This window comes from Pelobates fuscus, chromosome 8 (genome assembly GCF_036172605.1).
Source record: "Pelobates fuscus isolate aPelFus1 chromosome 8, aPelFus1.pri, whole genome shotgun sequence".
Taxonomy (NCBI): domain Eukaryota; kingdom Metazoa; phylum Chordata; class Amphibia; order Anura; family Pelobatidae; genus Pelobates; species Pelobates fuscus.
Genome location: NC_086324.1, coordinates 30,276,624 through 30,302,806, shown reverse-complemented (window position 1 = coordinate 30,302,806; position 26,183 = coordinate 30,276,624). Strand labels below are relative to the sequence as shown.

Sequence of the window (26,183 nt, the reverse complement as noted above, 5' to 3'; positions counted from 1 at the left end):
AGAAGATCATTAACACCCCCGTTGGCATGCCTAGTCTACTATAATAAACTGAAAGAGTGTTAACAACATGTCGTGCAAGTTACGGACGCGATGAAGCTAGTCAGGTTACCTTCCATGGGATTAGGAATCTCGACAAAGAACATAGAGAGTTACTTTTTTATTGAAATGCGGAATGGTTCCTTTAGTTTTTCTTTGGACATGAAAACTATTTTACCGTCTTCTACTACTACAGATAATAGATAAAAATGTACCAAATTTTTTTAAAAAAAAGACTTACCATCATAGTAGACGATGGCTCCTACAAGCTTGTCTTTCTGCAGCATTGGAAAATGTTCTAAGGCTTTAGATTTGCTCAGGATATAGCTGCTCTTCAAGCACTGACTTCCGGCTACAAGATCATAAGCCTTAATTCCAACCCAATAGTAAGGCAGCTGCCACCATCTAAACAACAAAAGATACAAGTGCATTAAACACAAGCATGTGGACCCATTCAAACGTTCATATCTGTCTCTCTCTCTCTATCAATATATTATTTGCAAATCCAGTGGCCTTTCACAATCTATTTTAATTATGATTCATCCTTTCAGCCTCCTCTCACATTCTGCACATTTATTTCACAAAATACTGCTGTATCCTCTAACAGTGCTTTATACTTGATGTCAGGGTCAGCAAAAAAAAAAAAAAAATACTAAAATTACTTTTCTATCCCTTCCCTCACCTTTAAGAACTTATTCTGTCCTTTTCCCCATCGTTTCATACTAACCCCCTTCTCCTCTTACTGCATCAGAGATCTCATTTCATTTTATTTATTTTTTACACAAAGGCCTCAATTTAATTTCTTTGGATAATCTTTTGAGAATATGTTTCAAAATATATAAAAAAAAAATTTTTTAAATGCATAAACAAATATATTAATATATATTTATTAAAAAAAAATCAAAATATGAAATAATTTGAACAGCTTATCCAAAAAGTATTAAAATCACTGCCAAAATGTTCATAACTAGAGCATCATTTATTTACCAAATCCCAACTCAACATTATATTTGCCTTTTGCTATCATTCGCTCTCTCCCACTCGCTCACTCATTCTACCAAATCTCGGCTTCAAAGTGACCCTCATCAACTCATAAAAAAAAATAATATCCCTTGATCAAGTAATTCTCTCTTATGGGTCCGGGTTATTTACTAAAGTGACAATTCAAAATGAATTTAGGACCAGAAGAGCTGAAATGAAAGCTCCGCTGACTTTTTCCAATTCAACTATTTTTACTTTCCATTTGAAATTCACACAAAATTCTCACTTTGGTAAATAACCCAATGTATTTCCATTCTTTTTGAGTATTGTTACGGTCTACCTTCATCCGATCTGTCTCCCCACCTCTCCTCTTCACCCCCAGCTCTCCAATATGGCTTCCTTCATGCGCAATAGAAACATACAATGTTCCCCACAGCCCATTGCTAGCCTACCAAGCATATAATTCCAAGGGCTCTGGAATGTTTATGCTCTTAAACTTGACCTCAGTCACTTTTGATACAATCGATCAATCTGTTCTCACCAGATTCTCATTGACCTTTTCCTAATCATATCTACACAGTCTTGTTTAATATCTTATCCACCCCCTCTTCCTGCACGTGTAATACCCATCCGATGCAATTGTACACTTCAACTTAAACTCTCGTTATACCTACCTCATTTATAATTATGATGCAGTTTGATTACAAAGGTTCTATTTGCCAGTTAATGATTGTATGATATTCTAATGTTTTATTGACTCTTTAGCGATTCTATAATCAATGCGTTCACTAATGACTCTACTATCCCAGTATGATTCCACACTTTCCGATGGTTTTATGTGCTTTGATCATGTGCATTATGACTTGTGCAATCTCTATTAATTATCAATTTAGTCATTTGACTTAAATTCTTATCTGTATAAAGTATTCCGAATATAGGCATCATAGGAATTTTCATACACTCAACAATCCAAATTCCACACTCTCCAATAAGTTAAAATGTATATTTTTACAGCTTTGCATCACACAGTTTATGTACGTTTTGTAGCTTTATTAATTAACTAATTTAGTTTTGGAGGGATACTATAGTACTAGGAATACAAAGTTGTATTCCTAACCCTATACTTCCCTCCGGCTCCTTAAATACCTTTAAAATGATTTTTCTCAAAATATTAACACATCAAAAAATATATCACAAATAACAATATCAATACATGGAAAAAATGCAAACTATTACAAATATTTTTTATATTTTCATAATATTAAATCATTTTAAAATATTATTCAAAGCTATTAAATCATTTAAAAAGCATAGTCTATCCAAAAATATTAAAAGGCCTTGATTTAATAAGCTTTCCAAATGATTAATAAGGTTTGAAAAAAACATTGCAAATTATTAACAAAGATCACCATTAAAGTTTATCGGAATGTTTGTAGATAAATAAATGTGTCTAACAGTATTAAATCATTTAGAAAGCTTATTAAATCAAGGCCCAAGTCTGTCGAATACCGTATATACTCGAGTATAAGCCGACCCGAATATAAGTCGAGGCCCCTAATTTTAAGCAAAAAAACTGGGAAAACTTATTGACTCGAGTATAAGACTAGGGTGGGAAATGCAGCAGCTACTGGTAAATTTCTAAATAAAATTAGATCCTAAAAAAATTATATTGAATATTTATTTACAGTGTGTGTATATAATGAATGCAGTGTGTGTATGAATGCAGTGTGTGTATGAGTGCAGTGTGTATGAATGCAGTGTGTGTGTGTGTGTGTGTGTATGAATGCAGTGTGTGTATGAGTGCAGGAGAGGTAAGTGCTCTCTGCCAGCCCCCCTTCTACACAATGTAAATTGCCATAATACAGACATTGACTCGAGTATAAGTCGAGTTGGGGGTTTTCAGCACAAAAAATGTGCTGAAAAACTCGACTTATACGGTACTTGTTCTCAACAAATTGTCTACTGAACACTTTTACTTTATTAATTTTCTCTGTTGTCATTGCTAAATATTAACATGCGTCAATTAAAAGGTTTATTTTTCTTTTTTGTTTTCCTTTTCCCTTATTGACCTTGTCATATATTCTGATACATATGGTGTGAAGAGGTGTACAAATATTTACCTGGGGGCGGAGCCTGACCTGCAAGCAGACAAGACGTGTCTAGCTTGAGCTCCTGCAAATACCTGCAGTTTTAAGGCAATATCTCGGACCACAGTGTCACAAACATGAATCTGAGGTGCCCAACAGAGAGCAGACACGATACCACACAGGTAGACACCTGAAGCAAAGCCAAAAACCGCAGGGAACCCCAAACAATAAGAGACTTGGCCTCCCATGCGAGTACCCAGTAATTACCGAACGATCAATCTCACTCCCCGTTCCCGCACTGACCTGATAGTGGGGAGATAAGGTACTTCAAACTCACCGCCGGAGGCCACTCCGAGCACTTGACTTAGGACTTACCCTTATGCGGGGGTTGTTGGACTGTCACGGTAATGGACCTAAAAGTTATGAGCAAAATATCCCACTGCCCCCCCCCCCCCCCCCCCCACTCAGGTTTACGTTATTAGTTTGATTTTGATACTAGCCAGCAACAACTGAACCTGCTTATGTTTATATGTTCCATATTGAATTTACCTAACATGTGCAATTTAATGTTGATTGCATTCTTTTTTTATTTTGCCTCTGTTGAAGTGACCCTACTTAAGCATCCTCAGGCCACTATACCACCATCTTGGTTACTCACAAAAATGATCAGTATAATCCTGTCTTATCATAACTAAATACGACTTGCACCCAAACATAGTATTACTAACACTCAAGCACGCTGTATTCAAACTATCTTTTTATTTGTTATAATCTTCTGTCAGTCTAGATAACACACCCGCTGGTAAATTTGTATGACATTCTTAGTCTAGACCTGTACCTATAGCTTATAAGATACTCCTCTACTATAAAAAAAGAACATGTGACCTGTATATGAAACCTCACTGTTGCTCACCATTGTTTATTGATATGATTGCACCAGCTATCGTGGCAGTGTAAATCTGTTTGTTAATCCATGCACAATCTAAATAAAGAATTTAAAAAATATATATACAAGTATATTTATCTACATTTTATTAGTCAAGTGTCCATGTTAACAGTGCACCATAATGGACACTGCACCATAACTGTACCATTACGACCATATTCAGATTAAAGAATTAAAATAAAATGTGTAAAAATGGGTACATCTCTTACTTGTAAACTGGAAGCATTATAGGCAAAGGTGTAGACAAATGGGGAGCAATTTCAAGAAGATTGGCACGTTCATGTAAGGCTTCTTTAACAAGCTTATACTGCAAAGGGAGGAAAATCAGTTATTAGTTGGTTTAAATGGGAAGTCATACCTAGATTATCGTATTAATAATAACAACTTGATTATTTCAGCGCACTCTGTAGCATATTGAATATTTTAAGCCACACCCCATTGTATAATATCTTTCCCCCCATTGTTAAACAATTAATTGCACCCAATGAGATGCATAAATTGCAGGAAAGTATCCATGCAGATGAAATAGATTTAATTAAAGTATCATGGTGCAATGTAACATTAGAAGATTAATCTCTCATGGATAAAATGAGGTAAGCAACACACCAAGATTTGGTGACACGTGATGACCATATTTTTTTATATAAATATTATGCCTAATGTTGGTCCTGCAAAAACTGCAGAGATGAACCAGGAAGGACATCTGGTGAGTATCTGGGTGACAACCACTAGAGGTGGACTTAGGGACAAATGTAAACACAGCCTTTTTTCTCAGAAAACAATTGTCAGCCAGCAGGGAGAGTGTCTTTGCACCAGAAACACCAAGTCCAGTGTGCAGCACTCGCATCAGGTGCCCCCATCAGAATGATGTCGACCAAAGGACCTCAACAGTGGAAAGAGGTAAGTGAAAGAGAGGGCTTTTAACCCTTTACATGGGTTGTATTCTATCTGAATTAATTTGTGTCAGATAAATAGCACTTTTATTGAAATACCTGAATAAACAGAAATGTGTGAACTATTCTGGTCTTTCATTCTGGAAACACATTATCACTTACTGCACTCTTTTCAAATATTTTAATGTTTACGTGCTCTATAATAAGATTTTAGTGTGGATTTTGATCAAAAGTTACATTTGAGGAGTGACTTATTTTTGCTTACTTAGGCCTCAAGACCTCAATACTTTTGAATAAAACTTACAAACTATTTAATATTTTAGGATATATTTCTAAAGTACTTTTTTTTCCCATTCGAAATATTAAAAGATCAAAATATATCAATATATAAATAATAAAGATACTAAAATATTAAAATCTGAAAACATTTTTCAAAATATTAAATTGAAACCTTGTGTAAATTTAGGCTAGCCACTCCTAAATGAAAGCAAAGTCATAATTTCTGAAAATGCATTTAACTTCCCAAAGCAAACAAAACATAACAAAAAATATACACACACACAAACACATATAAGTATATGTATAATGTATAAGGTCTCTAGGCTCAGATGAAGCAGGTAAGTCAGAGTCCATAATAGCTGCTTGTTCCTTTGTTAATTGGAGCACCACGGCATGTTTGAGGTATGCCCAAGTCTTCGTGAGAAAATCTTCCATTCTTCTCGGTTCCTTGTATCAAGGTCACCCACACGTGGCTCGGGTCTCAATAATAACAAATCCATGAGCCCCGCACTCAGATTCCCTGGTCTTGTTACAATTTATTTTGACATTTGCTAGAATTTATTTCTGTTTCTTTCTATATAATTTTGCTGGTCTTTCGTGGTGAATTCTCTCCCTCCTCTCTATATATGATGGGAGAGGGAGTCTGAGCACCGGAATTTATTTTGATAGTTTTGTGTTTATTTCCTATTTTAGTTTTCTCCCTAGGGATTATTTACCTGTAAGTGCGCTCTCCTCGTGCTCTTTAGTCATCTCTCTATTCTGCATGTATAATTTGTGTGATTGATTTCTTACACATTTCTTATCACAGATTCACAAGGTCTTTCATCCTATGGGTTAATAGTGTTTGATGACGTATTTTCAATAGTGAGACGTCATCCTTGATATCACCAATCTCGTTTTCATTTATCACCCTCCAATGATATCACTCTATGTCTTATTTAACCGTTAGTTTCCACATGGTAATTTCTCTTGATAAAAATTCCTTCTGGACTGAAACGTTGACTTGATTATTGGAATATGTGCTAAATAAAGCATCACTTAGTTACATATTAAAAAGACCTCGGAGTGCACTACTTTTGGAGATATATATAGATAAAAATGTATTGTTGTATCAGTTGTGCTTCTTGCAGGTTTATTATATTTCTGGTTTTTTTTTTTCCATTCCAGGTTATGTTTTGCTGACTAGGAACATCAAGATATACAGTAATCCACAAAAATCCTGGGGATTTTTTTTTTTTTTGTAGCCCCATATATCTTTGTTGACTGTAAGGGCAGAGGTTTTATTTTTAGTATTATCATTTTTTTTTTACATCATTTTCAAAGCAGTTGCCTATTATAAAGAGAAAGATCAGTAGGAGAGAGTTCCACCAAGGAGCCTCCCAGTTAACGGTCAGCGGGGGGGCTGGTGGGGAATAGAACTTGCTGCAAGTCCCTCTATGAGCTAGAAAGTTTGGTGACTGCATCGAATTCCTGGGCATAAGCAGCACACTGTTCATGCGTAGAGAGGATAGGATATGAGATAAAAAGACAAGAAAATGTCATGGAATACCCCTCACCCCACTTTTTTTTTATAGTTTGAGTCATTCATTTTTCCTTTCTTTTTTTCTCCTCTAAACCATAAGGTATTTCAAGAACGCAGCAAAGCCCCTAGTGGTCTACAGTATATAAATGTGATTAATAGTGGGGGTACATTATACACCAAGTTAACAAACTAGAATAGTGTACGTAAAATACTTATTTAAGGAGGAGAAAGAACTTTGTCCATTTGTTTCAAGATTACACGAATGTAGGCAATGAGTCAGAATCGTCTTGCTGATAAGAATGGCTGAGGAAACACCAGTATAAATTGATTCATAACAGCTAGTGCCAATTTTAACCCTGTGATCTAATTATCAATGAATTCCAACAGCAGACAAAAAGAGAAATTGTTAATAATAGAAATAGCTACAATTAAATATAGGGTGAACACTAAGGCTGATGCTTAAGTAAATACATTCCTGTATAGAACTTCATGTCCTCCCCCTACTCATACAGGAGAAATGCCATGATCTCTTTACCAGAGTTATTACAGATCTCCCTCCTGTAGAGATCATAGGGAGACAATCCCAGGGAAAAGTAGGTCAATCAAAAATACAAAAAGGGGAAAGTCAAAATTGGGGGAGGTTCACATCTCTAAAGAAGACATTAATTGTCACGTTGGAGGTGGCATTAGACATAGAATTGAACATCACTCTCAGTGCCAGGAATTAAACAGATCTATTAAATCCTAATACATTAAAACCCAGAGCCTCCAGGTGAAATCTGGCAAGTGCCTATATTTGATTCTGGGTCAGACAGAACCAACTGACTCTAGAAAAAGGGAATGACATATGAGAAAGAAGAACATCTCAGATCTCAGACCAGTTTGATGACATCTACTTACCTTCAATTAAAAAGCCCTAAATTACTCATTTTTTATCGTAAATATATATAGAATTGTAATTTATATAAACTGCCTATTTTTCCTATTATGGCCTCAATATAACATTTTTGGATAAGCTTTTTTAAATTATCACAATCTGTTGGAAAAACTTTGCAGATGATTTATCTAGAGAAGTCACCATTAAAGTCTACGGGCAACTTTGTGGATAAATCATTTGGAAGGTTTTCCATATGTATTACAATGTATGTGTATGTGTTCTACCGGGTAAACTTGAAAACGAGAGCTCTATGTAAAATGTAAAAACAAAACAACAAAAAAACTTTAAAAACAAACAAACTTATAAATAAATTAAGAATAAAGAATTAAGAAGGTAACTCCTATCATTACTCATGGATATGTGAGGCAAATCATGATTTTAATCACTTTCCATTACTTTCAAAAGTAAACATTTTCCCTTTTGTTACCCAATTATGGAGTTTTATTATCTTCTTTTTTTGTTTGTTTTTCTCCCTACGGTGGTCACCATGTGTAGAGCTTCTTATGTTGTGAATAGGAAATGAGAAGTCGTGTGTCACGCTTTGCAGAAGTCCAGTATGCAACACAAACTCACTGACCTTCCTCTGATTTTATGACACTGTGTGACAAGGCTATGGGTAGCTGAGTCACAAGCTTGTGGCTTTACTTAACTACTGGGAAGTAGATTAAATCATTAGAATGCAAGGTTTGGAAAGAGATCTAAATATACAACTTACGCTTTCCAAAGCACAGTTACTATATAGTTATTATTTTCTCTGGCATCTAGACGACTGGTTCTCCTTTTTTTTTTTTAATAGAACATCTTCTTTCGAATCCCAGAAAATGTGGGGATGCGATGCCCTTTTATAATATTTCTAATTTTAGTCCTCAAGTTACTTAAATTCAGCCCTTGAATCTTACATTCAGTCCCATTAATCCTAAATAGTGATGTCGCGAACATGAAATTTTCCGTTCGCGAATGGCGAACGCGAACTTCCGCAAATGTTCGTGAACCGGCGAACCACCATAGACTTCAATAGGCAGGCAAATTTTAAAACCCACAGGGACTCTTTCTGGCCACAATAGTGATGGAAAAGTTGTTTCAAGGGGACTAACACCTGGACTGTGGCATGCCGGAGGGGGATCAATGGAAAAACTCCCATGGAAAATTACATAGTTGATGCAGAGTCTGGTTTTAATCCATAAAGGGCATAAATCACCTAACATTCCTAAATTGTTTGGAATAACGTGCTTTAAAACATCAGGTATGATGTTGTATCGATCAGGTAGTGTAAGGGTTACGCCCGCTTCACAGTGACAGACCAAACTCCCCGTTTAACGCACCGCAAACAGTCCCATTTGCACAACCGCAAACTCCCCATTTGAACAAGGTTGGATACCAAGCTAGCCATGTCCCGTTCCTTGTCCTCACTGATGTCATTGAAGGTCTCTTCCTCCACCCAGCCACGTACAACACCAAGGGTTCCCGAAAGGTGACAACAAGCCCCCTGTATTTTTTTTTTTAATGTACACTACTGGTACACCAGATATGAGTTGCACTGGTGTGACACTGTGCCCTGGCAGGCCCTGAAACGCACACGTGTGAAGGAAACTGACTGCTATTATATTACAGTCAAAAAAGTTTTTTTTTTTTTTTTTTTTTTAAAGGAAGCTATTGTGACACCAGATATGAGTGGTGGCACTGGGACCACCTTAAAAATATTGGATATCGCTAAAAATCATGATCACTATATACTTTCTCTACAAACCTCTAAAACGAACCAAACTACTCATCCATCCGCTATACCACTTTATCCCACCTAGAACTAGTGCCCAGTTAAAACACTTGACTCTTACTTACCCACACTCAGTCATGCCACACACATTTCACCACTACTCTCACTGAATCCCTCTGACTACGGCTAAATTCATCTTCTACATCAGAACACTACTCCTAAGATTGGGTTGTATCCATGTCTCGGGTCTTTCATTTAGAATAGGGGCAGCTTCGGTCTCATTCAACACTGACACTCCAGTGCATATTATTAAAAGATTGGGCAGTCTACAACCGATATATTCCTCATCCCGAGAAAGAAATGAGGAAAGCTTTTAAAAGTTTGGCTTTGTAAATTTGAAGCAATAAGTGTGTTTTTCTTTAATACCTTTTCACCCTCTTTGCATGAACCGGATTTACATATATTACTAATATGTTTCTGAACATATATATTAAATTATTCACTCACTCACTCTCTGGGCCGGCCTAAGACATCATGCTGCCTAGGTCCAACGATAAAGGACTATGGGGGATAATGTATAATAAACACAGGTTACTGGCTATGGGGAGGATAATGTATAATAAGCACAGGTTACTGGCTATGGGGAGGATAATGTATAATAAACACAGGTTACTGGCTATGGGAGGATAATGTATAATTAACACAGGTTACTGGCTATGGGGGGATAATGTATGTAACGGACCGTTTCAGCAGTAGAACACCAAACTCCCTAATTGAATACAAGTGAATGCACCAAACTCCCGAACTGCATACAAGGGAATAAGGTAGCACTCCAAACTCCCGAACCGGAACCTCACAAATAGCTGCTAGCAGACGAACAGGAAAAGCTCCCAAGTGGCTTACACTCCTGGCAATCAGTCTCTAACAGCATACAGTGAATCCCCCCAAAGATGAGACAGAGCTCCGTGTTGAGGGTCAAGCAGTAGTCTGGTTTATTATGGGCTACCCGCCCAGTATTTATGCAAGTCTCCCACCTGGTGGACACTCCCCTAGGGGACCAGAAGGAAGACTGTGACAAGGGACAGACATACACCAATTACAGACACACAGCAGTAAAACATCCCCACAATGCATCCTAATTCCCTCCCTCTATCCTGGAGATAATTGAGAAGTAATTAAATTATCTCCCAGGACAGAGGCAAGACTCCATTATACACATGGGGACACAAAGACAGTAAAACACTTGAAAAATACATAAAGTCACCTTGTCTACATAAAACACAGACATTTCACATATCCCCAGATAGCTGGGATCCGAGCGCACAAAACTACCGAATAGCGCTCAGATCCTATTCACACAGTTCAATTGCCATGGAGCCAAAGTCTTTAACTACACGAATGGGCTCCATGGCATAGCTATCTGTCTTAACACATTCACATAAAATAACATACCAAATTGACATGTATTCGTTAAACTGTACGAACAGGAACCAGGCGGCGGACGGCTCAGCGGTGTTCGTGCAAATAAGTGTCCGTTTTTAGTTCCATAGTTTAAGTGCCGAACACCGCTGGCCGTACGGGACTTTTAAAATGGCCGCCGCCACGTGTTACGGTAAACGAACAAAGACCACCCTGTATTCGTCAATTAAGCTGCGGTTAACCACAGCTTCAGGGAGGTAAATTGGCGGCAAACTCCAGCTCCCAGGTGGTCGCTCCTTCGGCAGTTTGTTCGGTAGATAAAATCTACCGAACACCCCGGCAGAAAGGCACGAATAAGCCTTTCCGCAGGGAAAATAAAGTCTTTTAAAGTCTGGTCCATAGTCCAAAGGCAGCAGGCGGGCAACCAGGCTTCTCCAATGCAATGTGGCGAGATTGCTCTCGCTATACATTGCTCACAATGTATAATAAACACAGGTTACTGGCTATGGGGAGGATAATGTATAAAAAACACAGGTTACTGGCTATGGAGGGATAATGTATAATAAACACAGGTTACTGGCTATGGAGGGATAATGTATAATAAACACAGGTTACTGGCTATGGGAAGATAATGTATAATAAACACAGGTTACTGGCTATGGGGGGATAATGTATAATAAACACAGGTTACTGGCTATGGGGGGATAATGTATAATAAACACAGGTTACTGGCTATGGGGGGATAATGTATAATAAACACAAACACAAAAAAAATGAATGCAGCTTCAGAATTAATCTAAATTGTATGCTGTCTAGGAGGTGGGAGGGTCTGGGAGGGAGGGTCTGCTGCTGATTGGCTGGAATGTGTCTGCTGACTGTGAGGTACAGGGTCAAAGTTTAGTCAATGATGACGAATAGGGGGCGGACCGAACATCGCATATGTTCGCCATCCGTGGCGAACGCGAACACGCTATGTTTGCCAGGAACTATTCGCTGTCGAACCGTTCGGGACCTCACTAATCCTAAACTATCTTTCCTATCCCGATACCTTAGCCTCCTGTCCTCAGTCTTCAGCCTTAGTAATCTGGTCTATTACGCAATCTTTGCCCTCGGACTCTCCCCACCGTTGTATTCCCCAAAGTCCATACAGTTCATTGCTCCTACCTTCATTGCCCTCGATACCTCTCTTCCCCAAATGTCTCTTGCACTCTGAACTTCTCTTCCATAATCTCTCCCGCTCCCTTTCATTGCTTGGCCACAGATTGTCCATGCCCTTTCCCAGATTTTTATCATAACTCCAATCCCATTGTTCTTCCTCCATTCCATTGCTCATTCTCAAAATTACTACCGTATATACTCGAGTATAAGCCGAGTTTTTCAGCACATTTTTTGTGCTGAAAAAACCCAACTCGGCTTATACTCGAGTCAATTGTCTGTATTGTGGCAATTTGCATTGCCATAATACAGACTGGGGCTGTGGGGGCTGCAGAGAGATGTTACTTACCTTTCCTGCAGCTCCTGTCAGCTCTCTCCTCCTCCGCCGGTCCGTTCAGCTCTTCTGTCAGCTCACAGTGTAAATCTCGCGAGAGCCGCGGCTCTCGCGAGATTTACACTGGGAGCTGACCGAGGTGCTGAACGGACCGGCGGAGGAGGAGAGAGCTGACAGGAGCTGCAGGAAAGGTAAGTAACATCTCTCTGCAGCCCCCACAGCCCCCTCCTACACAGTGCCCATCCACTGGACCACCAGGGAAGGAGAGCCCCCCTCCCTGGCCAGCTAGCAAGCAGGGAGGGGGGACGAAAAAATGTGTATATATATTAATAATAATAAAAATAAATAAAAATAAAAAAATTATAATAAAAAATTATAATAAAATAAAAAAATAATAATAATAAAAAAACGTAATAAAACAAAAAAAAATTAAAATAATAATTAAAAAATAAAAATGCCCACCCCCCCACCAAGGCTCTGCATCACACACTGCATTCATACACACACACTGCACTCATACACACACACACTGCATTCATGCACACACACTGCATTCATGCACACACACTGCATTCATGCACACACACTGCATTCATACACACACACTGCATTCATACACACACACAGCACTCATACACACAGCATTCTCATACACACACACTGCACTCATACACACAGCATTCATACACACAGCATTCATACACACACACTGCATTCATACACACACTGCATTCATACACACACTGCACTCATACACACACACACTGCATTCATACATACACACTGCACTCATACATACACACTGCATTCACACACACACACTGCACTCATACACACTGCATTCTCATACACACACACACTGCACTCATACACACAGCATTCATACACACACACACAGCATTCATACACACACACTGCATTCATACACACACACTGCATTCATATACACACACTGCATTCATATACACACACTGCATTCATATACACACTGCACTCATATACACACACTGCATTCATATACACACACTGCATTCATATACACACACTGCATTCATATACACACTGCACTCATATACACACTGCACTCATATACACACTGCATTCTCATACACACACACTGCATTCTCATACACACACTGTAAATAAATATTCAATTAATATAATTTTTTAAGGATCTAATTTTATTTAGAAATTTACCAGCAGCTGCTGCATTTCCCACCCTAGTCTTATACTCGAGTCAATAAGTTTTCCCAGTTTTTTGGGGTAAAATTAGGGGCCTCAGCTTATATTCGGGTCGGCTTATACTCGAGTATATACGGTAATTCTGACTACCATGTTTTAAAAAAAAAAAAAAAAAAATATTTAGGTAGTGCATTATTCAGTACATAGCTTGACACGAACATGTTATTAGATTGCGTGAGTAATAACGCTATACATGTTAAGATTGCTGCACTTTTTTTTTTTTTATATAACACAAGAAGTGTTAACGAAATGGTTATATTCATTGCTTAAAGAGGGAAACTAGTGTACCGCCACATGCTGCCTATTGGATATGATTACAGGTGTAAAAATGCTATTTTAATCACAATCTCAACTGGTGGTTACAGCAGGTTTGAAGAATCCATTGCATTCATTGTGGCAGCAACCTACCTCTGTGCTCCAATACCAGAGTAAGCTCTGCTGCATCCTTGCCGATTTAAATATGAACCACATCAGCCTGCCTGACAATCATTAGTCAGCCCGCCAACACTGCAAGGAGCACTGTTTTAGCTATGACTGTAGGGGACATTTTCCTAGTGTCCCCAAAAGCAGGACACCAGAGAATTAAGGCAGGACAGCACTCGAAACTCTGGACTGTCACCATCAACATGTGAAGTTTGTACAACTCTATAGATTACTAAATGGCTAACCTCACAAACTATCTGATGTGGATATAATGCACGTAGATATTATTTTCCTCTTTATCAAACCCTGGCAATAAATAATAATTCTGGCTCTTTCTCTCCATAATGCTGGTGCTGTTCTCACACAGAGCCTGCCCCTCCTCCCTCTTTCCCCTTGAAGGCATTGCTTTCCTTTAGGCTTGAGCCAAAAAGGATAGAAGCCCAGAGGAGGGTTTCTATAATAACAGACATGCAAAGCAAAGCCTTTTTCAGCTCTCTGCTGATTGGCACAGTTTGAATTGATGGATAGGACAAGGAAAGGGATGTATTTTTTAACTCTTGATTTTAGCGAAATCTAGACATTTGCTAGCAGTTTTGCTAACACAATGTATAGATGAAATCTGATTCTCTATCCTTAAGATTAAGTTATTTTTGTCTTGACAGATACCATTTAAACCAACAATCTCATTCTAATAATAACTGTAGAATTATTTAAATCAATTAATGCATATATATTTTTAAATATAGTACCTGCTCAACATCCAGCTTCATAATGGCCTTTTGTAGATATCGAACACCTCCATGAATCAGTTTAGTACTTCTACTGCTGGTCCCAGAGGAGAAATCATCTCTTTCAACTAGTGCGGTTTTCAGTCCTCAATAAAAGAATAATAATACATTTTTAATACATGTTCTACAGTAAAATAGATAGAGGCAAAAAGTAAAAAAATAAAAAAATAAAGAAACAAAAACATATCCAACTTTTACAACAAATCTTTGGAAGCCTGGCCAGCAATAACAATTCACACAGCTACATTTCCCATACCTGGCGACTATCTGGAGCAACTGCATATATATCTGCAAACTAAAATGTCTAGTTCTGTCTAAGAATGTCCCCTTTTATTTATATTTGTTATTTTAAAAAAAAAAAAAAAAAACTTATTTTGCCTTGTTTGCTTAGCCTCGCACGGAAAAGGAAGAGCTACACGGTGACTCGCCAGTCTTCTCCGTTACACATACACATTTCCCAGTACTCTTTAACTGGTAGATGCAATGTTTCCATTATACTAAATAATTCAACATTTCAGCTTTGTGCACAGGGCTGTCCAGTCAGTTACTCAACATAAGATATTAATATAGCAAAACAAATGCTTGGCGTATGCATTTAAAGGGACACTCCAGACCCCTAAAGCACTTAAGCTTGCTGAAAAGCTTTATATGTGAAGTGTGTGTCCTCTTTTTTCATTTTGAAAAAAGTTCATATTTCAATAAAATTGACACTTATGAATTTACCTTGTTACACCCCCTGGCTGTCAGGCAGACAACCTTTCCACTTACTTCCTGGTTGTTTTTCTCATTGGAGCTAAACTCAATAGGCTGCAACTGCCCAGAGCACCTTCCTTGCAAAGGGAAGTCTGTGATTGGACAGCTGGAGAAGGCTGGGTGGGGCTAGAAGGGGAGGGTTTGCAAAGGCAGCAGACAAGAGAGACGCATGTTTTACAAGCGGTTTTCAGCTATAAACCTTATTGAAAAAATGCATTATTAAATGCATGTAACGTATATACTCGAGTATAAGCCGAGTTTTTCAGCACATTTTTTGTGCTGAAAAACCCCAACTCGGCTTATACTCGAGTCAATAGTCTGTATTATGGCAATTTGCATTGCCATAATACAGACTGGGGGAGAGGGGGGCTGTCAGAGAGTTTACTTACCTCTCCTGCAGCTCCTGTCAGCTCTCTCCTCCTCCGCGCCGTCCGTTCAGCACCTCGGTCAGCTCCCAGTGTAAATCTCGCGAGAGCCGCTGACAGAAGAGCTGACCGGACGGCGCGGAGGAGAAGGGAGCTGACAGGAGCTGCAGGAGAGGTAAGTAAACTCTCTGCAGCCCCCACAGCCCCCACTGAACTACCAATGCTGGAGGAAGGAGAGCCCCCCTCCCTGCCATGTATCAAGCAGGGAGGGGGGACGAAAAAATATAATAAAATTTTAAAAATAATAAAATAATGAAATTATTATGCACACATACACACACTGCACACATACACACACTGCACACATACACACACTGCACACATACACACACTGCACACATACACATACTGCACTCATACACACACTGCACTCATACACACACTGCACTCATACACACACTGCATTCATACACACACACTGCACTCATACACACACACTGCACTCATACACACACTGCACTCATACACACACTGCACTCATACACACACTGCACACATACACACACTGCTCATACACACACACTGCACTCATTATACACACACTGTAAATAAATATTCAATTAATATATTTTTTTTAGGATCTAATTTTACTTAGAAATTTACCAGTAGCTGCTGCATTTCCCACCCTAGTTTTATACTCGAGTCAATAAGTTTTCCCAGTTTTTTGGGGTAAAATTAGGGGCCTCGGCTTATATTCGGGTCGGCTTATACTCGAGTATATACGGTATATCTACTAAACAGTGATTTATATTCATTTTGTGTTTGAGCAGTGGTGTGTCCCTTTAATGGATATCCCTTTAGAGAAAGCAAACACAACAGGATGTTAGACATCCCAGTCTTGTTAATTTCGCTAAATCATCTTAAAAAAAACAAAACATTAAAAACAAAAAAACAAAAATAAATACAGCTTTCATAAATAGCGTGTGGCTAGAAACCTAGTAATAATGGCCAAATTATGTACCTTTCACATCACTGGGAATTTGGCTGATTAGTCATGAACTGTAACCAAGGCATTATGAATCATTTTGCATCATTATTGTTGCTCAGTGAAAGTATTTACAAGCCCTGGAAACAAGATCCTCGAAAAAAAATTACAAATGGAATGTCCAAACATTTAACACATTCTACCTTGGGAGTTAGGCAATAAATGTGAAATTCCACTAAAAGTAGGGCAGAAAAAAAAAAAAAACATTCGGTTTCTGAACGTTGTTTAAATACTTAAAGGTTAAATAGGAGGAATGGGGTATAAAAAGGTTTTTCTTTTCTTGTACCCAATACTTTAAATAGGATTAATCCATTTGTTTATCGCTTCACAATTAACATTGCACCTCACATATCCATAGGGCTCATCCACAGACTGTTACAGACCTATAGCTGGTGTGTATTCACTGCTCCCGTTCCAAGCCACCAGCTAATAAGACCAAATTAAAGGAACACTATAGTCACCTAAATTACTTTAGCTAAATGAAGCAGTTTTAGTGTATAGATCCTTCCCCTGCAATTTCCCCTGCATTCCCCTGCTCAATTCACTGTCATTTAGGAGTTAAATCACTTTGTTTCTGTTTATGCAGCCCTAGCCACACCTCCCCTGGCTATGATTGACAGAGCCTGCATGAAAAAAAACTGGTTTCACTTTCAAACAGATGTAATTTACCTTAAATAATTGTATCTCAATCTCTAAATTGAACTTTAATCACATACAGGAGGCTCTTGCAGGGTCTAGCAAGCTATTAACATAGCAGGGGATAAGAAAATCTTAATTAAACAGAACTTGCAATAAAGAAAGCCTAAATAGGGCTCTCTTTACAGGAAGTGTTTATGGAAGGCTGTGCAAGTCACATGCAGGGAGGTGTGACTAGGGTCCATAAACAAAGGGATTTAACTCCTAAATGTCAGAGGATTGAGCAGTGAGGCTGCAGGGGCATGTTCTATACACCAAAACTGCTTCATTAAGCTAAAGTTGTTCAGGTGACTATAGTGTAACTTTAAGGCAAAGACCAGGACAGAGCATCTAACAAGACAGGACATTAATGCAAGGGTACTTTTATGAGATGAATTAGTAACTGCACTCAATCCCATTACTATGAACCAGAGTGCAACCAAACTAGGACCCAGCACCAGGTCCCAGGTACTATATGCAGGAAACAAAGAGGTTAGGGCACTCCAAGGTTCAAGAAGGCAATTTTATTTGAACCAAATGACAAATAGCAGCATTGTTTCAGCTCGAGCTTGCGAAAGAACGTAGAGGTGGAAGCTTGCTGCTATTTGTTATTTGGTTCAAATAAAATTGCCTTCTTGAACCTTGGAGTGCCCAAACCTCTTTTTGTTTCCTGCATATTAATGCAAAGGTAGACAAGTCCAATAGTGCCAGGTGTAACCTAGTTATAATCACTTCCCCATAAAGCTTATTAAACAACACACCAAAACCTCTGATTGGACACTGATTCTAAACAATTAACTCTTAAACTATATGAAAGAACGTGACCAACCAAAGCCTGCTCAGAACTTCCTCCTTGGGCTCGTTCCCCAAGTTACCTAAGGCTATTGTTTCTTTAAGGTGTTGTATCAATGTTCCCTTTGAAATCACATGCCCATGTTGACTGTTCTATTCATTAAACTGTACCACATAAGTGAACAGATAAATAATATTATGTGTATTTTGTTTCATATTGTTTCAGGCAAAGTTCCGTTTTCCTGGCACTATAGGATATTGGAGTGCCCCCCTCCCTCGGAGTGCCCCCCTCCCTCGGAGTGCCCCCCTCCTAAAACCCCTTCAGCCACTTAACTGAAATAAGTGCGATTTACTCAGTGTAAATCGCGGAAGCGCCTCGAAAGGCTGTCAGGGAGACAGCCACTAGAGGCTGGATTAACCCTGCAGTGTAAACATAGCAGTTTCTGTGAAACTGCTATGTTTTCAGCTGCAGGGTTAAAACTAGGGAAACCTTGCACCTAAACCACTTCACTGAGCTGAAGTGGTCTGGATGCCTGTAGTGGTCCTTTAAATCTTTTGTATTCTTACTTACTATGTGGTACATTTCACATAACTGTAGCGGCAACAGCTTTCTGTACCCAATTGAATACATATATTAAAGGGACACTATAGGTCACCTAAACAACTTCAGCTTAATGAGGTTGTTGAGGTGAGAACTATAGCTCCCTACAGCCTTTCTCATGTAAACACTGTATTTTCTGAGAAAATACAATGTTTACATTGGAAGCTAGAAACACCTCCAGTTGCAGTCACTCAGACTGCCACCAGAGGGACTTCTGAGTTGATGAATGCATAATTTGCATTCATCTTCACGTTTGACGTCTTCACGCTTGGGTGAAGACATCAAACGTGCTATCAGCAGACAGGAGATAGGAGGCACTGTGAACGTGCCCTGGAGCCTGTCAGCGATGAGAGACGACAGTGTGGGAGATAAGATCTCCTGCACACAGCGTCGGCTTGAGCGGACAGGCTGTAGACCGGAGACCGAGCAGGAGAGGAGTACGTGAGTACGTGAGTGTGGGTGAGTAAGTGAGTGACTGAGTGTGGATGTGACTGAATGTGGTTGAGAGATAGAGATAGAAATAGACAGAGATAGATAGAGTGTGTGTGTGTGTGTGTGTGTGTTGTAAACAATCACTATATTTAGAGATTTCCCTTATACAGTGTTTGCATACTTACTTTGGGCTGGAGGGTTGCCCTACGAGGGGGGCAGGCATAGACACCGAGCTGAGCGGTCAGTCAACACAGCTCGCGAACGCGCATACCGTGCACATGCGCGGTAGAGCGCTTAGTTCTTTCATAGAGTGGCATTCAATGCCGCTCTATGAAGGACCTGATGGGTGCAGCGCGAAGCCGCGCATGGGCACCAGAGCGCTATGACACTTCTCAAAGAGAAGCGTCCTATTGGGCCCTGCGATGTCATCATATTGACGAAAAAGGGGGCATGGCCTGACGAGGAGCTTGGCGCTGGAACGGAGGCAAGTTTTAATAATAAAAAAGGTCTCTAATTTATTTTTTATTAGGGGCAAGTTCATATAAAAGCTAGAAAGAAGGCTAGGAGACCTGTCTTTCTTGCTTTTATATGTTGACCATAGTGATCCTTTAATATACCAGAAATTCTCTGTATCCCTTTTTTATAAAGTAATCCATTAGGATCATTATTTTTCTTAAGGTTTCATGATCAACTGAAGTGGTTACAACATCATAATTCGCTAATTTTTGATAAATCAATCAGTGTATTGTACAGGTTCGTTGCTAGGTTCAAGAAACACATGGAGATTTAGTCCAAGAGAAACCCCCACGAGCCCTACACCAACAGAGAGGTTGGATACGTTGTGACGTATTCCACCTTTATATATTAGGTCTTCTCCTCCAAGAATCCTGCTGATGCGATCCAGGATCTCAAAGAATGCAGAACCGGAAACAAGCACATGCCGCACAGTCAGATATTCGGTGCAATTCTGCTGCACTCTCTAACGAATATAGCATTGTGCAGCAATAATCACACGGAGGGATGACTATTGCTAGGTGTGGCCTAGGTGGCCTGGTGAAGCACTATACTAGTGATCTTTCATTTTACAATTGGTGACTGCTTTGAGAAGCAGTTGCCAGAAGTAAAAAATAAATACATAAATGAAAACACTAGTATCCTCCTGCCCCCACTGTCAACTATAGCTCCGAAACTGCCCCACTAGCAACGTGTATGATTCAATAAAAAGACAAAACACTCAAAAATCCAAAAGTAAAAATCACATTGATATATTTTTATCATGGGAATCAAAGCAAACTAAAATTTTTAGTAGTTTAGTGCATATCGTTTTGAACTATACATATAATATAAAAAAACAAGGAATGTAAAACAAAAAAAGATTGCCAATAAAAAAAAAAAAAAACTTTACCATGTAGATGAATACAATGTCAGTTATACATCTGATTTGTTTGAAATCTCAAAAAAAACTAAAATAAGTAAAAAAAAAAACGTACATTAAAGTAAAGTACATTAAACATGCGTCGTAGACATAAAAGTACAAAATAAAAAAAAGGACATTATACATTAATCGTACCTCTAGTGACCGCGTCCAAAGCACACCCACTTCCAGTTGCGCCTCCTCCAATTACAAGCACATCAAACTCTTTAGTGTTCTCAAGAGTCATTAACTGAGCCTCTCTCGATGGCAGGTCTTTTTCGGTTACTTGCCTCGTAGGTTCCGCAGCTTGCACATATGTAATATGTGACTAGAAAGAAATTAGATAAGAATTGCAAAATGTTTTTGCTACTTCACAATAAACACATATCACTGCTAATATTTATTGTTTGAAGGGCAACATTATACAAGATTTAATATTTAGCCAACAAGCTCAGCAGGTCTGTGTCCATCACCCCAACAGGCTGCCCTGTTTTTCCTTAATAGGTTAAATGCCTAATTTAGCCATCACTGGCACAGAAGTAAGAGTTTCAGTATTCAATCATATGTGAGAAAACAAATGGAGTATTTGCTATAACAGTGACGTTCCACCTCAGGTTAAACTCGTGCCCAGCTGAGACCTTGCCACCACCTGGAATGAATGCAAGACGGCACCAGATGGCAGAGTAGTCAGGCAACTGAGGTATCCTGCAGAGGAAGCAGATATTTGTATGCAAAGTCAAGCAGTTTGGGCACACCTTCCAGTAGGAGGGACAGTCCCTATTTTGGGACAAAATCCTGCTGTCCATCATTTCTATCCTGGTGTCCCTGTTTGTAGGAGATTCCTATTGTTGGTGTGTGAGTGTATAACAGAGCTCCACAGCAATAATACTTGCAGTAATCCATCATTAAACTTCAAATAATGTGTTTAGAAATCAGTCCGTGTAAATAAGATACATTGCTCTTGTTCTAAACTACATTGTAGTTGTATAAATTGTAATTCGTAAGTTACCAAAAACATCTCAGAACAGCCTTGACCCGGGCAACACCCCCACACCCACACCTAAAATGTAGGTGTAAATCGTTGTCTATTTAAAATGTGGGGAGGTACGAGTCTGGATGAATTACAAACTACACCTTAGGAATACGGTCAACTCATGAGCCAAAAGGAATTGAGCCAACAAAGAAGGTTTACTCAGTGCTAAGGTTGTTCTAAAAGAGAATGCAGTACATGCGCAACTAGACCAGGAAAGTTATTGCTGATGCGATGGAGGTAACAGGTAAACTACTTGTTAACAGTAGGCACAGGGATTCCTGAAGTTCATAGCTATAAAGGCAAAATGAACAGCAAGAAACCAAGAATCTAGTAGGTGGGTACAAAAAAAAAAAAAAAAAAAGAGAGAAATCACAGAACAGCTGGAAAGAATCCATCTTCGGAATGATCACACCTCCACAAAAACAATGATTTTCTACGCTGGTTATTTTTCTTCTATTGAGCCAGAACATTAGTCAGCAGACACATGTAGTCTGTTGCTACTCATGTCTGCAGCCATATCAGCTGGGATCGGGCTTGCGTATTCACATTTTCTGGAAAAATGAAATAACAATTTTCTGAAAAAAAGTGAAGTTATGCAGGCAAGTTGTGCCCGTGAACCCTGAACGGAAACAGTCATGCGAATGAGCTAAATAACGAATTTTTACAGTTTATCCTATCGTTATCTTGTTTGAGAGAAATTATTTTTAAATCGAAGGAAGATGAAAGCGTAAATAAGACAAATAAAGAGTCATGCAGTGTACAGCCCAGCAGAGTCAGAATTTGGCCAAGCAAATAGCACTAAAAATGATAGTCATTTATTTTCTTTTCCATACTCCTCCCTTCAAACTAAAACTCCATAGAAAGGAAAACCACAAATCAGGACAACAAAATAATGACTATAATACCTTCATAATTCAAATAAGCTTAGGGTTAATGAGTACAATAAACATAAAATAAACATTTTCTTAACTAAACTGAGTAAATTAAGAGTGCAGGGCTGTCAAAAAGCAGATTGAGTGAAGATGGTAATTGAGTAAAACTCAATGAAGCACAAACGAGAGGGGATCACAGAACTGCGCAGGTTCTATACTTCAAATCTCCTGCGACACAAACCAAATGCATATAGGCAAATGTAGTAAAAAAAAAAAAGTTAACGCAGTCCTCCTTGGTTAAAAGTTTACTCCAACCAAAAGCAGTGGTTTAATAAAAGCCTTGCTGGAATGGTACCCCAGAAAAGAAAAAAAAGACACAGACACACACAAACACACAAGCCCACCCCTCCTCTTCCTCCTCGGGAAATCTATTCACAAACAGGACACAAGGTCATGCATTTAGACTGGAAGAAAGAAGATTTAGTCTAGGGCAAAGGAAAAGGTTTTTTTTTATTATTGTAAGAACATTAAGGATGTGGAATTCTCTGCCTGAAGAAGTGGTTTCATCAGAGTCTGTACACAACTAGATTCATACTTGCAAAAACATAATACTCAATGATACAATATTTCAACTGTAGGGTAATAGCTTTTTAATCCAAGGATAAATCTGACTGCCATTCTGGGGTCAAAAATGATTTTTTTTGCAAAATTGGAAGTTCTTTAAACTTGCGTTTTTTGCCTTCTTTTGGATCAACAGCAAAAAAATGAGGTGAGGAAGGCTGAACTTGATGGACACATGTCTCATTTCAGCCTATGTAACTATGTAACTGTACCTGCGATCCTACGCCAAGTTCTTCCTGCAGCCCAATCCTCCTATAGTGACGTCACCCCTCTGTAACTGGAGGGAGGAATATGCAGGAGGGCCAGCTGAGGGTAGGATCTGGGTGGCACAAAAATGTGGATGGCTTGTTTGGCCATTGCATTACAGCCAATGTCACCGCTTTGCATTCATTACGCATGCCTACGTTTGCATTCTAACAGTAATGGGGTGTTGGGGTCCAATATACAGTTGATTAGAAAATTACAGAGGAGATTAATTGTTTCAAATCAAGATGCTTGGAAATTAACTTCTGTACTACAAAAAAAATGCTAATTTAATTACAATTGCATTAAAGCATATAATTGATTTTTTATTTTTTTTTTTAAATACACCTTTAAGATGTTTAAGGCGATTAGGATGGGCCGATTTTGCATTAACATGTAAAAAAGAAAAAAAAATTAAATACAGTGTTTAAATAGGTTTACATTTCTCTAACAATTATGGTTAATTAATTCATAACTTAGTAGTCAAAGCCAAAATCTACAGAAGTGAACTTAGGATAGCAAATGTTTGATAAACCTACATTAAAGATTTCCTAATCTCCGTAAAACAGTTTATTCATTTTGCATGCAACCCTCATTTTAAATGATTAGATCAAAATTTCCCTGAGCTTGTGGCCCCATTAGAATTGCAAATTTCAGAGCGTTCCTAGACATTTGCAACTTATGGTGTAACAGCAAACAAGATCTAATAATTGGTGTCTATTTCTGAAAGAAGTGCATATTTAAAGACTACAGGCAATTAACAGCCAGGTTGTCCTGCAATCATGTACAGTATTAATTTGAGTGTAGTGCTGAATTCCATGCAAATTAGTCTCTTAAACAGCAAGTGCTTTAATTCACAGAGGCATTCTGGTATCTCGCTAACGGAAGAGTTAATATATATATATAAAGTCATTTTAAAAATTTATTTATTAGCACTGAGGCGGTACCTGCATTTTTTTTTTCCCCAAAACAAATCCCTTTTAGTCATTCATTTTCCTGTTTTAAAAATTAGCTGTATTTATCGAAGTACTAACTGAGAAATAAGGCAATCTCAATCAAATCCAGAACAAGGGATTAACTGAACTCAAAGTTACCCCCATTAGATAAGGTTAGCACCCCATTAAGTGTCGGTCTTAGCTTGCAGCCGAGTCATAGTATCTCAAGTAAAATAAATTTTAAATTTTTTTAGAATAGGGTAAAAATTTATATATTTTCCAATTTAGGCACTCGGGTATCCGCTGCTATGGAAAATGGGTTAAGGCCACATTCTGGCAACTAAAAGGGTAAAATAAGCAGAGCCCCGTGGAAACAGACCTCCAACAGGTCCCAAATTGGGTTTTTAATCCCTGGCATTTTTTTTAAGCACAACAGAAAACTCAAAGGCAGGGTACCGGCATGTGGGCTACTCCTCATTCTCACCCCCCCGTGGTGTTCATTAGTGATAGAGTGGGTACAATTCATAATCAGGTGCCCACTGACCACATTAGCTGAAAGCTTTGGTGACTGCTTACTCAAGATCTTAAAATCCCATGAGCTCAAAGATCTTTGTTAAGGCTTTAATGTATCCGCACATGGTATTGTTATCTCCTGGGCAGCTTATTCTGGAATCTATGATGTAGCCAAAGGCATGATTCCAACCCACAAGAACGTACACATTATCATTAGCTGTGTAACGGCTCAGACAGTTGCAGATTTTGGATTCTAGTCATTTGATGCAGTCTGACTGGAAAGTGGATGATACTGCATTGTGTATTCTGGAACAATTGGCTGCTGGAAGAAAATTGCAAGGCTTTTTTTTTTTTTTTTATTAAAGATGCTTGTTCCACTCTTTTTAACAGAATGAATGGTGTGCTTTTGCCAGTCTTGTGCGATAAACTGAAGAAAATCATTTAGATCTGACTTATGTAGCACATGGAATGTGATTACATTCCATGTGCTACTTAAGTCAGTTCTTAATGATTTTCCTTAGTTTATCGTACTGGTTAAATTATTGTTTGAGGGAATCAATCCTACAGCCCACCAACTGACCAAATTGGTCAAATTAAAGGAGACTGCCAGCACCATAACCACTTCAGGAAGCTATACATACTAATGTACCAAATCATTGGTATCAGTTTGTATGAGAGCCACGAAATTAAATTGCTAGCTCTTTAATTGGCAGAGCTCCAAGCTTCAATATAAATGCATGTTTTCCACGATGAAGAATATTCGAAAAGAAAGCAAGCAAGGATGGTATCCTAGTAATATAAAAAGACTCCATTAAGCTGAAGTTGTTATAGAGCTTAGCTTTTAAATTGTAAGCTTATTTGGGCAGGGACATCTTACCTACTGGTCCAGTGTGTCAAAAATGTTTTGTTAGAATTAAATATTTGTCCTGTTTACCTATTGCGCCGGAATATGTTGACGCTATATAATCGTCATTCTAGAATGTCCCTTTAATAGTATTTGAGCTATTACAGCAACATAATATTTTTGTTGGTTTTATATTTTGTTCACATAATTTTTACATTTCCATAAATGGACAGCTTACTGTAGTGTTTATAATTCTAGGCAGCTGTGAATAAGTCCCTCTGTTTTTTGT

The 26,183-nt window shown here is 38.5% G+C and overlaps 1 protein-coding gene across 2 annotated transcripts in view; it reads right to left on the bottom strand.

Annotated features, from left to right (window-relative positions):
- Nucleotides 1-26,183, bottom strand: part of GPD2 (glycerol-3-phosphate dehydrogenase 2) — a 230,804-nt gene that overhangs the window by 188,505 nt on the left and 16,116 nt on the right. For both annotated transcript variants that reach the window (XM_063429620.1, XM_063429621.1), the window contains exons 3-6: nt 20,990-21,161; nt 14,718-14,842; nt 4,260-4,357; nt 278-441 (exon numbers count right to left, since the gene is read on the bottom strand). In XM_063429620.1, the coding sequence (XP_063285690.1) occupies nt 278-441; nt 4,260-4,357; nt 14,718-14,842; nt 20,990-21,161 (559 nt within the window). The remainder of the gene's footprint in view (nt 1-277; nt 442-4,259; nt 4,358-14,717; nt 14,843-20,989; nt 21,162-26,183) is intronic.